The sequence below is a fragment of the Lonchura striata genome, chromosome 8 (genome assembly GCF_050655825.1).
Source record: "Lonchura striata isolate lonStrDom1 chromosome 8, ASM5065582v1, whole genome shotgun sequence".
NCBI classification, from domain to species: Eukaryota; Metazoa; Chordata; class Aves; order Passeriformes; family Estrildidae; genus Lonchura; species Lonchura striata.
The window spans coordinates 23,577,727-23,591,974 of NC_140710.1; the positions used below are offsets into that span (position 1 = coordinate 23,577,727).

Sequence of the window (14,248 nt, forward strand, 5' to 3'; positions counted from 1 at the left end):
CAACAGGAGTATCAATGCATTCAAATTACACATTCTCATAAACCAATAAAAAAAAAAACTCACAGCCAGGAAAAAAAAAAATGTATCACTGTAATTTCCAGCAAGGGGAGATTTGTGACAGTGAAGATGCTGGCAACAAAATCAGCAGGTAAAAGGACAGAATGCAAGTATCATGAGAACTCTTTAAAATTTTAAAAAAGAAGACTACATCACCAGAGACTTAAACATCCTGGAACAGTTCTATAAAGCAAACTTCAGAATTGGGATGTGTGTCCAAAAGGACAAACAGTAAATGCTTCAGAAATGCTTCAGGCATCTATGAAGAATTTGGAGGAGCATATTGCTGAGGGAATCAATATTTTCTTCAAACATATCAAACCAGAGGAAAGCTGTCAGTAAGCTGAAAAGGTCAAGAGATTTTTTTTTTTTTTTACCTGTGGCCTACTTTTTTTACTGTGGCCTTTTACTTTTGTGCACTTTTTTCATCTTAAGCTGTTTCTGCATCTTAGTTTATTACAGAGAACACTGGGAAAACTTATACACACAGGAGTGTTTCTCTGTGAAGAAGAACCTCAGAAGCAGCCTTGAAGCATTTTTTGCAAAGAAAAAAGAATTTACATTTAGGAGTGCTCACTGTTTGCTACCATTCACCCAGGAGTTCCAAATGAATTCAGATATTAAAAAGGCACGCACTGCTGAACTCAATTTTGGTTTTAAATACTCCAGGAGGATTCAAGAGACTGCAGATAAGCCCATACCAAGCAGATAGTGAAAATTTACAATAAAAAGAATTATCAGGCACATCAGCAATTCAAGTATCATATAGAAGAGTCAAAACACCATTTGCAGAGCAGTATCATGCCTCCCTGATCAAAATTCTTAAAAGGAACAAGGGAGGAGGGAAGAAGTTATTTGCCTGAGACAACCTGAGTTTCTTCACAACTTTCAAGAAGGTTTTTACAAAGGCTCTTGAAATAGAGAAAGAACAAACAAAATGAAAACCAAACACACAACAAAAAGCCCTCCCAACCAAAGAACAAATTAAAAACCTGAAGTGTTCTGGGATAAATCACAGCCCTCAGTAACATGTGATGTTTCTCTATCTACTTACTTTCACTGCTACTTGTTGCAAAACATAAACATTAACACTCGGTGATTGCTGTCCAAGCTATCAAGAATGTTCCTGCAACCCTGCACAAACTGAAATAGAAGATTTGCTGTTATGCCCATACACTCATCAGGCTGCTCAAAGTAACTGCATGCTAGAGTCCAAGAACACACTTCACATCTTGTTTCTTGTCTTTCTACCCATGTCATGTTTTGCTTAAAGTCACTACTTCATCTCACTGTTACTACAGGGATACTACAACAAAAATATTCATCTCTTCCCTACTATCTTTGCAATTTCACTTGGAAGATAAGTAGAGATAGGAATGCCATGAATGATTCACAAAAGGAAGAAGAGCTATGCAGATTCTTTCAGTAGAAACATTCCCAATGACTAAAACATCAAAGCTTTTACCAATTTATCAGCTCTCAGCAGCGAGGCTGCTACAAATCTCTGAGGTTCAAAGAAGCAACGTTCACTCTGTAGGTGGCACACAGGAATGTGCCACATACCCAGTAATTACCCCATAATTCATGAATTAAATTATTATACCACTAATGCCCTAGGACAATATTGAGAAGTTGAGAGCTATGTAAAATACTGGTAAAATACTGTTAAATACTGTAAAAAATAAGACAAATTAAGACTGGGAGTTAATTTACTTCTAAACATTATTTTCCTGTGACAATACTTAAAATAAATAGAGAAGGCAAAGGATGCAGTTTGACAATAATCTCACAAAAACAGACCCTTGAAATCTTTTAGAAATTGATTTACTGCTTCCTTGAGAAATTTAGTGCCAAGCAGCTCTGCAATAAATAAAGCTTCACTGTCCAAAGAGAGCAAGCTGTCAGCTGTGCTTGCAACCATGTTCAGCATAGCACACAACCAAGTGCAGTCCAAAGTAGCATCAAGTGACCTCTTCATGGTAACATTTTCTGGTTTTGTTCATTGCAGCATTTTTCCTCCTTACTTCTTTGGTGTTTTCCACAACATAGAGGCCTCTGGGCTTTTAATGTACCTGCATTGTTCTTTCTATCAATTACTACCCACTTTGGTCTGTTTTCAAGCCACTCATGGAGCCCTCCCCACTGCAGGGCCCAAGGCAGCTTTGGTTAAGAGGAATTAGGTGATTACTTACTATCTTTTAAATGCTACAATTTAGATTTACTGTAACATAAGGACAAACTCTTCTGCCACTACGCCAACCAGTCCTGCAAGCCCACCTTTACATGAACAGTGAGCATAATCCCCCTGACATCTCTGATTAACAAATTATATACAGAAAATAAAACTGCAGTTTGTCATAGGGATCATAAAACTCAGCTTTGTATCCAGAGCATTACCTTGCCTGTGCTTTGTAAGATTGTAGTTCTTGTCCTCCATACTCTCTCCCTGCTGACAATATCTCTAGTTACATCCACTTCAGCATCAACAAAACTTCTCTGTTTAAGAGCAGTTATGTCATCATCCAGATCAGTTTTGATAGTGGATCTTTTCTTTGCCATGATTTTGGCTTTGATAGCAGCAATTTTTTCCACTGACATAGCTTCAGACAAGGACCTAAATGAGCAAAAGTAACAGCAGAGACAGAATCATTGCACAAACAATTCTTCTGAAAGAATTTGTGAATTAGTTACTTTATCCTGCCAAAGTTTAAAGCTGTGCTATAAACCACAAAACAGTCACCTTATATATACACTGAAATATTATTTAGGCTTGGCATTGCTGTTTTGGGCATGTGAATCCAATTTGAGACAAAAGACTCACAGTACTGACATGAAGACCATCCAAAAATCCCAACTATACCAAACAAAACTAAAGAATCAAAATGTAAAGCATCAGGACTAACACCTTCGTTTATAACATCCAAATTTCAGTTCCCTGTTATTTTTAGTGGATTACAATTTTGCCAACCAACCCCTGGCTGCTCTGAGGCTTTCAAAGCATTACCCTAAACCTTGGCTGAGATGCAGTTATGTGGACTTGGTCCCTTGGAAGAGGTGGTACCTTCTCAGACTGTGCAGGTCAGCAAACAACAGATGATGGTAACCTTGTCCAAATTAATCTGGGTTTGAGAGAACTCACTCAAGTCCAAGAGTGCAACACCTCTATGTGTTTGTTTTTAATTGTAAACACAGCATTGGAATGTCAGTGAGCCCTACTCTTGCAGGTGAGCTGAAGAAAAAAAGATAAAGACTGAATTGCACAACACTAACTGTCCATACCAAATCTACTACTACATAGGCTTGTTTTTTCTTTGAGAATACATGAAAAAATTAATATAAGTACTGGCTGTGAAGCCTTCTCCTTGTAATTATGTTATGGGGAAGGGAACTTTGTGTTGCTACTTGGTGCACAGCAGGGTTAAGCATAGAGTTGAAACTCATCACCTGTAAATATTCATACTTTTTTTAAAGGGGTAGTTGTTTACATTCAGCATAAAAAGAACTGGTAACTAGAGAATACAAACTAATTCAAACAACACATACTAATCTTCACTGCAGCATTGCAAAGTTGTAATGCTATGCTCAAGGTAGCATCCAAATTATTAGTTTATACAAAATCACACATACTTTAATTTTTTTTTTATTACGCTTTCTAACCATGCCACAATCAGATTATTCTTTCTTATAGTTTGCTTTTAAGTACACCTATAAGAGATAAAGGAAGAAATCATTCTTTTTCATGTGGTTAGCTATGATTATGGATTTCATAAATGCCTCAAATCTGCACTGTTATAAGCGTTTCAAGGTCTGACTCCTCAAACATTACTGAGAGTATCAAAGAGGAAAATTTCCACTGAGAGCTGCTGGACAGAAGTAAACCTGGCTGCTTTGAACAGCACAAGAACTGTTCTCCATCCTGTAATTAAGCATTAGGCATAAGGAAAAGCAATCCCACCTGATCTGCTCCGTTTGCACGATGCCCTCTTTGTGCCCTTCCAGCCGAGCTGCCAAGCGCTCCTTGTCGAGGCGCACGCACTCTTCATCCTGAAAGAACAGTCACGTTTAAATTCTTGGGCATTCTCTTGTCAAATATAAATACAACTAGAATTAAAGCTATTCAGAAGTATTTTCTTCATGTTTGTAAGGACAATCTTTATTTCCAATGATTTTTGATCTGGGCATTATTATGAAGTGCAGAGCTATTGGAAGTCTCCTCATGTACCACAATTCTTCAAGTCCAACCCCTTCCAGTTCCCATTAAGAGAAGAAACTCCATACAACAAAGGAGAGGTAACCCAACAGATTTCCTACAAAAACGGATGAACACCACGATTTACCTCCACCACCAATTTGTATTGATGACAGTCACTGTCATTACCTCTATTCTTGGTTTCTTTGCTTCTGCTAATATTTCATCTGCTGCTCTTTTAACTACAAGAAGAAAAGAACATTAAAAATACAAGACTGTAGTAGACTTCTATAAAACAACCTCAAAGTTATTTTTTAGTTAAACTGTACCTTGAGTGGATCGTTGAAGACCAATTTCAAGCGGAGCACTTCTGTCTATGCTTGATGAGGTTGCTGCACACAAACAGAACATTCAGTTTAAATAGAAAATATTTGCAACAATATTTGGGTATAAAAGAAAGAAGGACAACAGATGAAGTGCAACAATGGAAACTCTATATATGAGGTAGCAAAGTTGGTAAACACTAGGACTAGTGGAATGGAGATACTCTGAACCTGACTGAATGTAAAGTTAAATCATGGCTATTTGGCCCTTCTCTGATAAGCGGACTGGACCAGGTGACCTCTTCTGGTCCACTCCAAAATAAATTAATCAATGATTCTATGATCTCTATATAGCACTCATAAAAGAAAACAGAGCCACAATGAGAATTAGACTCTAGAATCTAATCTAGACTCAAGATCTACTGGTTTACCTAGGTTTTTTTTTTAAAAAAAAGACAAACCGTTGATCCCTTTAAAATGCACACATAAAGTGATTTTACTCATCACATTACATAAATAATCTCATATTCCAAGATACTTAAAATTTAAAGAACACCTATGAAACAGAGAATCTTACAAAGGTGGTATTTCAGTTTTTCTCAGAGAAACCTCTTTTCTCTGACTATTGTTAACAAAAAAGTCAAGATGATGAAATGCTAGGCAAATGCTTTGCCAGACTGTCAAAGCAGTGATTCCATACATTTTATTAAACTGAAGATTTCATCCCACACATTTCTTGCATTCAAGATGAATGTACTACTGAAAGCTTCCCATAGTCTAGAGAAGGAAAAAACATACATGCTAAGCATTCTAACACAATTATTAACCAAAGTAGATTAATAGCAATAATAATGTTCACCTCTCAACATGCATGTAAGAATGCAGCTCCTATCCAAGCAAAACAGTTAAAGAACACAATTAAAAATGCAAGAAATAATGAGTTTGAGAAGTTTCAGCACATTCAGTTAAGATGCAAACTGCCTACTGTTACCCAGCCTTCCCCTCCTACCCCTCACTTGTGCCATGAATATGAAGCAGTAAAGAGCACTGTGTGTCCAAGTCAAAAGAACACATCACTCACATGTTTCCCCATTTAGGTATGCAAGCAAGTCTTTCCTATCAGGTCTTCTTACCACAGGAATGTTTTCAGTCTGAAAAGATAGCAGATGTGACATTAAACTGTTCTTCCCTCACAGAGACTCACTGAAGATTTCTGACTTTTATTGAAAACTACTCATTCACACAAAGACATGACCACATGTCCTGCCACCCAAGGAAATTTAACTATCAAGCTTAAAGTGCAACCACACCCTAGAGGATGTTCAGCTACACAAAATCAAACTTACAGCTTGCTACGAAACTGAAAGAGGGCAGCCTTTTTCCTCCTTCCCTTCAAACTTGCAAATAAGATCAAGAACTAGCTTTTATCACACACACACACAAACACTTCCCTGACAGGAGTATGTATTGACACATAGAAATCATGCATCTCAGTTGTGTTGTTCCAACACAGCACTGCTGTCTCAGAAAACAATGGAGCACAAGGAAAGATAAAGAGTGGCCTCGTACAAAACAAAGGGAAATAAAAATTACTTTTTAAAAATTCCTTTATTTTTATTTGTAGGGTTTAACCAGTAATTTTCTCATTGGATTGCTCACTTCCAAGTCCACTCCCAAGCTGTTCTGCTTTTCTCCATTCTGTAGATCCCTGCCATCTAAGCTACTAAAGGATCACCTAGATTGGGATCACTCCACACAACAGATGGACAAAAGTACTCCAGAAATAGTTTAGTGCTGGAAACAATTATGTCCATAGAATATCAAGAGAAATACTGCCATTACTTTAATAATTGGTTGACAAACTTTCGCTGTAAACATAATTTGGTGGTTTGAAGGAATAATCTGTTAGGAAGTGAATTGTCAAGAAAAATACTCCACCCTGACAGGACTTGTCATGTGATCCTTCTGCAGAGGTGATGGTTTAAAAACAATTATACACACTTCAATGCATATCAGTCTCACTTTCCCCAGCCAAATTCATACACACAAATGCTGTTATCATTCCCTGAAAATAACTACACACATATGCATTATCACAAGACAAAAATCACATTTTGTATGGTCTACTTACTGCAGCACGACGGACATACACAGGATGGGAAAGGTGCACATTATTGAGCAGGAACAAGATAGAATCCAAAGTGTAGTATTCCCTGGGCTGGCCCTCCTTCCCTGTCCTGTAACATAAGAAAAGATTTCATCATTTAACTTCTCCATCTCTGTCTCAAGCACACCCTCTTTTAGAAAAGGTCTCTTTTCTTTCCAGATGACAGTTTAAAAAGCAAGCAGTTAATATTATCAGGCTATTGCCAAACTGGTGAGCTCTCAATTGTGCTAAAAGGTACAGGTGAGGGAGATGAATTCTTGCAGCCTCATTACTGAATTAATTATTTAAGAAAACCTTCCCAGAGTAATCCAAAGTAAGAGCTGGATGTGTTGTAAATTAAACAAGCAAGACTTGGGAAGTCATAAGCACACATTCCCTCTCATTCACATTATTTATTCTGATTATCAAAGGAACTGTATCACATGTGAAACAGCCAGGCAAACAGAACTGAGCTGCAAACAAAATAAACCATTACATCATCTTCAGGTACAACAGGCCAGAATTCTCAACACCAGAGAAAGCCAAGTGAGAACTTGGGATATATAAATTCCACAAAGTCTAGGGAGCAAAGGGTTCAAAATAGTACCTAAAGATTAAAATAAGGAGTGACTACAAACTAATTGCACAAAAAAAATCAGCAAAATGCTGAAGGATACAAAATCACAGTGAGCTCCAAGACTGAAGTCAGACCACATCAGAGCAACACACCAGCATCAAGTTCAATCTCAGCCTTCAAACAGCTTGTTTCAAAGATACAGCTTTTAAGACTAAAAAGGAACTAATTCTGTACAACTATTCATTAAAAAAACCCAAACAAACTACACCAAACAAGGCCAAATAAATCCCTGGCTCAGCTTGGCTCTCTGTACATTGAACAGAATTCTCCCCTCTCCGACATTCACCCCTTATGATGTTACTACAAGATGTTGTAGGGGAAGCAATGCCTGTTCATGTTTCAAAAATCTCTACTCCCTAAACACTCCACTGCTGTGAGAAACAGCCCTGGCAGTCAGGAAAGCAGCAAGGGCAGCAATTCCACTGCCCACCCCCACTCTGGGATGTGTCAAACCCCAGCTGCAGGCAGGACAGGGCTCCTCCACATTGCCCAGTCCCTGCCCCTGACCAGCTGGCTCACCTTAAAGCCTGAGGAAGAGAAGCCACCACAAAATCAGCCCAAAGCTATAAATTCAAGACTGGTAGAGAACTTTCAACAAGAGGTTTCAGGAAGAAACCCTTTCATTAAAAGAGTTTTCCCTCTAAGTACAGGCTTTACTCATGGCTCATCATCAGCACCAAAACACACACCACAGAAGCACCACTCCCACTGCGAAAAGGGAGCGGAAATAAAAAATACTCAGTCACAACTGTATGGAGCCTGAAAGAGCCACACAAAAATCTACTAAACCAACAGAAGTTTGTAAGTCTGTTTTCTCAGTACTGTGGATTTAATGCCATCTACTGCTTTGCTTGTCATTACTTTTCTGAAATTAGCTAAGATTGCCCAAAAACCTGTTCAGAACTTATTATCAGCAGTAAAGTTCAAAACCTCACCTTCACAATGATGCCTGAGAAAACCAACATAAGAATAGCATGCAGCGAAAAGGGATTCAGCATACCAAAAGTGTAGAATAAAGGGAATAAAGGGTCTCTCTTGCCACTGTCCCTTCCTTCCAAAAACTTAGTCTGCATGAGGTGGAGGGTGCCTGTACTTTTTGTTGCAGCAGAGGAAAGGGAGTTGACACACAGGTTCTTCCTTTCAACTGCTACGAAGCCAAAACTTCACAACTACAGGCAGCCACCAGAACTGGATTCCTCAGCAAGGAACTGTTTGAACAAGCAGCAAAGCAGTGAGGATCTTTGATAAGGTGGTATCTAAACACACTGGAAGCACTAGCAGAAACAAAAGCTTCCTCCACACAGGCTTGGCTCCGAAGCAAAGCCATCATGTCACATGATACAGCTGTCACTTCATTTAAAACAAACATTTTAGATTGTCTTAGTTCAGAATCACTCATTATTTCTTTGAAGTGTGTCATATGCACTGAGCACAATAGAAAAGTCCAGCTGGTCATCTACTCAAACTTTACAATATTTAGCAAGAAATCCAAGATATAAAAACAAACAAATACTGAACCATTATCTATTAATTGAAACAATACAGTGTTAAAGCCACAGGCATTGCCAAAGCTCAGCAGGGCACAGCTGGTACTTCATCACTTCAACCACACACACAAGAATTCCCCATGCTCATTAAGGCTCTAAGAAGATGTTTTATTAGGAGGACAAGATACTGCACATTAATAGGAAATCATCAGATGGACAAACAGCTGCACACAAGGAGAAAACCTAAGCCTAAACTGACATTTCAACATCAGTGCGTGCTCCTGCTAAATACACAGAGAACTAAAAACAGGCAGATCTGAGGGTAGCTTGCCTCATTCAATTTACAAGCATCTAAAGTAGAAATATAAATGGATTCTGTTATTTCCCATATTCAGCTATAGCATCATTTACTTAAAAAAATTAAAATCATAGGAGGCAGAACCTCAATAAACCCAGTGACAATTATTAAAGCAAAAATATAAGGAAGAGTTCAATCTCTTACAAATAAATTCCAGCTTAAAAATTGAGAAAATGTTTATATAATAGGAGACAGCAAGTTTCACCTGCTCATTTTTAACACCAGAAACTTAATTATTTCTCATCCATTCACCTTACACCTATGGGCACCAGGAATTTATTAATTTTTAACAGCTTTATTTCCTCTTTCCTGTTTCAAAGCCTGTAGTTTTCCAGAGGTACTAAGGGCCTGTGTCTCATCCACAAATCCAAGCAGAAAACTTTAAATACACAAGACAAAGCATGCCGAGTATCACACAGCTGACAATACCCAGGACCAGCTGCTCACTGTTTGAAAACTCAGCTGCATATCCAAGCCCCTTGACTAGGCAAACTAAGCAATAAATTTCTCTGGTAGACTGACTCCTTCCTTTGGTTTTGAAACAGATTCATTAATTATTCTTTAAGATCCATAGGTCAAAACACACAAACCACTTCATTTCAAACCACCTAGCCTTTTTCATGTGCCAGCAGGAGCATCGCTATAATTACTATCTGGAAACTAAACTGGATTAAAGTTGCTTTTCCCCCACACTTTTCCTTTTTTCCTCCAGGTTGACTTTTACTCAGCTTGATTCCTCAGCCCAATTCCCTGTTTGGGTGACACTTGTGCTAGCAGAGAGAGAAGGCAATGCAGGGCAGCACTGCTGACTTCTGCCAGCTAAGCTGCTCGGGGAGCCACAGCTAAATGTCTCCTGGGACTACTTCTAATTCTAGCAGGGACAAATGCCACTGCTGCTCTTCAGCCTAGCATTACTCTCTGCAGGCTGGAGATGCAATTACAGCAACCGTGCTGGGGACACCTAAAACAGAACTCGAGGTTTGTTCTGTGAAAGATTAAGCCACCAACACCTGCTCAGTGCAAGCATAATTTGGATCCTGTCAAGTGACCTGAATACAAAAGGGTTTGAATCTTGACAGTTTTTGAAAATGTCCCTCCCGAGTGTAGCAATTACCTAAATTAGCAGCTCTTGAAGTGTGGTGTTCAAGCTACTGAGCTTGGCTTGCAGAACTGGTCTCATTTTTACAGTGTCTTCAATTTAAAGCTGAGACATGCAAAATGCCACAGTGGTTGACAAGAAATGCTGTGAACTGAGATCAGCCTGATCCTATCAAAAATTCAAAAGCCACTTGTCTAAACCAAGATTAACTAACTCACTTCAAACAACCCAAAGAAAAAAACCCTCAAACTGCACCACACACATACCCCAGGAGGTGAGCACTCACAGCTCTGCCAGGAGCTGCAGCTGCTGTGCTCAGAGAATCCTCTGTTCACCCACACATCCTTCTTGACCAGGAAGATGAAGCTGCCTGGCTGTACACAGCAGAGTTTGCTCTCCAGCTACTTTCAGGCTTTTGGTAACAATTTCTGAGTCTAATCCAAGCTCTCCTGAGCAATAGGATAGGGCTGGCATATCAGTTTCTTGTTCCCTGCAGAAGGGCAATGAAACTTGTTTGTCTACTTAACCACTACTTGTTACCACTTGGGAAAAGCAACTTGTAGCAAGGAAACCATCACATCTGTCTACACATTGCCCAACAAAAATACAGCCAAGACTTCTGCTTGTCCAAATATTTGTCTTCCTCTTCAGTCCACATACCAGTATCCCCCACTCAGGCAGGAAGCACAAATAACTCCAAAATTAGTTTCTGAAAGCTTAAAACAGGTAATGAAAAAACAGATTTCTAGTAATAAATAAGGCACAAAGTAAAATTCTGTATGAAAAGTCCACCTACAACTGAAGATGAGCAAGTAGGCTTATTTCCTTTCTCTCTCTCAATCTAAGGCTAATAATAGTCATATCATAATAATGTTTTTAAAAAAAAAAATAATTCCTGGTCAGACTTAACTACAAGTTCAGGGTTTTGTGAAAAGCCTGCAGGTACTTCTGCTTTTCCACAAAGGTTCACAGGATACCATGTCCTCTTTGATCAGTACCTGAGCTTTAAGAAGAAGCATTTTTCCCTCAAGTTTGAAAAAGATAAATCGGAACCCTTCTAGTGAGAACACTAAGAAGCAAGCAGCAGCTAAACTCTGAGAAAAAGCTAACAATAAACTCATTTGCAATATAAGCAATCCATGCTCTACCAGGAAATTCAACAGGCAAACCCCCCTCCCCCATATACTAGAGGCTAAAACCAGGCATCTTATCTACTACAATTATTTAAGCCACATAAACACTCTCTCTACTTGTTTATTACGATAAGACCAAGTAGGAAACAGCCTGCACCAGGTGCTGCCCAGGAGGAGGTCTCGGGTGGGGGCAGAGCAGCTGCACAGCTCATCAGAGGCAGCGTCGGGCCGGGCCTCGCTGGCTTCGCCCTGGCGCACCAAAGCTCCAGGAGACGAGAAGCAGCCCCGACAACGCAAGAGAGCAGAATCACAGACTATGCTGAGTGGGAAGGGATCATCAGGATCACCGATTGCGACTCCTGGCCCCGCGCGAAACACCCCAGGAATCCCACCGTGCGCCTGAGAGCGCTGTCCGAGCAACACAACGCGTCTTTCCCACCGAACACGCGGGAGAACTTGGGAGAAGCTGCCTGCTGCCATCTCATCGCATGAGTCTGCAGGACGCGGCCCCGCGGGCGGCACGGGCAGGAGCGCCGGGAGCCGAGGCACGACCCGGCCGCGGGCTGCACCCGGGAACGTTCCCGAGGGGAGCGGCGGGCGCGCCCTGCCCGGCCGGGCTGCCGGGGGACGGGGATCGCCCGCGGGACAGCCGGGCAGGGCGCCGGGGCACCGGGGCCCTGCGGGGGGCGGCACCGGCCCGCCCGGCCCCGTCCCGCTCGCCACCCGCGGAGCGCCGGGGCCGCCAAGGACGGCAGCGCTCCCGTCCCCGCCGCAACTTCGGGGCAACTTCTCCCCCCAGCCGCCCCTCGCCCCGGCCGTGTCGCTCACCCCCAGATGACATAGTTGGTCTTGACGTTCTTGGGCCAGGAGAACTCTCCGAAGATCACCTCGTCGCCCTTGACCACGATCTCCTTCTTCTGCGTGTTGTACTGCCGCAGCACGCTCAGCACGTCCGCCATCTTCGCCCGGCCGCCGCCGCTCCGGCCGCCGCCGCCCGCCGCAGGACCCCGCCGGCGCGCCCCGGGCTGCCCGCCGCGAATGCCTGAGCCGGCGCCGCCGCGCCGCCTACTTGAGGCGACGCCGGACTCGTTGCCATGGCAGCGGCGCGGGCCCGCCCCGCAGGAGGGGCGGGGCCGGAGGAGGACACGCCCCCCGCCCTCACGGCGGCCCCGCCCTCACGGCGGAGGCCACGCCCCCGCCCTCACGGCGGCCCCGCCCTCAGGGCGGCCCGGGCGGGGCGTGTGGGGGCGGCTTTGTCCGTCCTGGGCACACGGGGCTTTCTTGTGTCTTATGTGAAAATAGAGCTTCACACACAGTCACTGCCGAAGTCTATCGGCGCTGCTTCTCTTCTCTGGAGCTTTGGTGCTCCCGGCTGCGCCGCGCTCCCCGGGCGCGCTGGGATGGTTTTGGGCGGGGGTAACGAAGGGTTTTGGTGGTGCTGAAGGGGTTTTAGAGGGTGCTGGAAGGGGGTTGGTGGTGCTAACGGGGTTTTAGGGATGCTGGGAGGGATTCGTGGATGCTAAAGCACAACGAAAAAGAGCTTTGGGGATGTTGAGGTTTGAGGGGCGTTTGGGGATGCTAGGATAGCATGTGGTACACCGGGAGGAGTTTTAGTGGGGCTAAAGAGACTTCAGAGGGTGCTCAAAGGGATTTGAGGTGCTAATGGGGCTTTAGGGTGTGCTGGGAGGGGTCTGAGAGAGATAAACTGAGTTTGGAGGTGCTGAGGAGGTTTGAGGGGTGCTGGGGGAGCTGGGATGGGGTATGATGTACTTGGAGGGGTTTTAGTGACACTAAAGAGGTTTTAAAGGGCCCTGGGAGGGGTTTGGGGGTGTTAAGGGGGTTTTATGTCATCACTCCCAGCCATGTGCCCAGCAGCCTGTGGTTGGTAAGGGCTGGGACAGCAGGGTCACAGGAATACCTCAAGAAAACAGTGTAAAAGGAGCAGAGGGAACAGCAGGAAGCAGTATCAGTGAAGTTTATGCTGGACATCAGGAAAAGGCTCCTCACCCAGATGAGGGATGATGGGTCAGGCTCCCCAGGGCAGGTAATGGTCCCAGGCCTGCCGGAGTTCCAGAAGCTTTTAGGCAATGTTTTTAGACACATGCTGGAATTATTAGAGTGTCCTGTGCAGGGACAGGAGTTCAGCTCAATGATCCTTGTGGGTTCCTTCCAACCCAGGATATTCTGTGGCTGATTCTCTCAAGACACTGTGCATGCATCTCGCTCTGCAGGCTGGAGAGAAAATCTCCTGGATATAAAGCTGGGTAAAAAAAAAAAAAAAAAAAAAGACAGAGAAGTCTCTGCTTTATCAATCACAAAAACGTCCTTTAATTCTGATACAAATAAGCCGTCAAAAGACCATAGCAAACAAAAGGTCATTAGGAAAATGTTGCCTGTAAATGTGAAGGACAAACAGTAATGCCATGGAGCACATCCCACATTACCCTGCAGAATTTGGGATCTCTGTTTGCTCACCTGAGCAACTGCACAGCTGCAGCTGGTATGTGCTCTTTCCATGCTCTCTCCATGTTCCAAGTTAATTTCTTCTGCTCAAACACACAAAAACTGGGAGCATAGCATTCCCAGCAGAACCAAACTGGTACCCCCTGGGGAATACTGATTGCAGGATCTGAGACCCCCAAACAAGCTCTCATCATGACTTATTCTAACCTTTGATGCTCAGAATTTTTCTAACACTCTTCAACACTGGCAGAAAGCATGATACCGTCTTAGATTTGTAAAAGGCAGAATTGGTTAATTTTCATTCTTGTAAGTAACATGTGCTGAGACTGAGAAAACAGACCAAAAGCCAACAGCCT

At 42.6% G+C, this 14,248-nt stretch overlaps 1 protein-coding gene across 1 annotated transcript in view; it reads right to left on the reverse strand.

Moving 5' to 3' along the window:
* The window catches only part of CDC73 (cell division cycle 73), a 102,604-nt gene extending 90,193 nt beyond the window's left edge, over window positions 1–12,411 (reverse strand). Inside the window, exons 1-7 of the mRNA XM_021525071.3 lie at window positions 12,258–12,411; window positions 6,701–6,806; window positions 5,651–5,720; window positions 4,576–4,638; window positions 4,436–4,488; window positions 4,013–4,101; window positions 2,455–2,671 (exon numbers count right to left, since the gene is read on the reverse strand). Coding sequence (XP_021380746.1) covers window positions 2,455–2,671; window positions 4,013–4,101; window positions 4,436–4,488; window positions 4,576–4,638; window positions 5,651–5,720; window positions 6,701–6,806; window positions 12,258–12,388 — 729 coding nt within the window. The 5' untranslated portion in view covers window positions 12,389–12,411. The remainder of the gene's footprint in view (window positions 1–2,454; window positions 2,672–4,012; window positions 4,102–4,435; window positions 4,489–4,575; window positions 4,639–5,650; window positions 5,721–6,700; window positions 6,807–12,257) is intronic.
* Window positions 12,412–14,248: the final 1,837 nt, after the last annotated feature.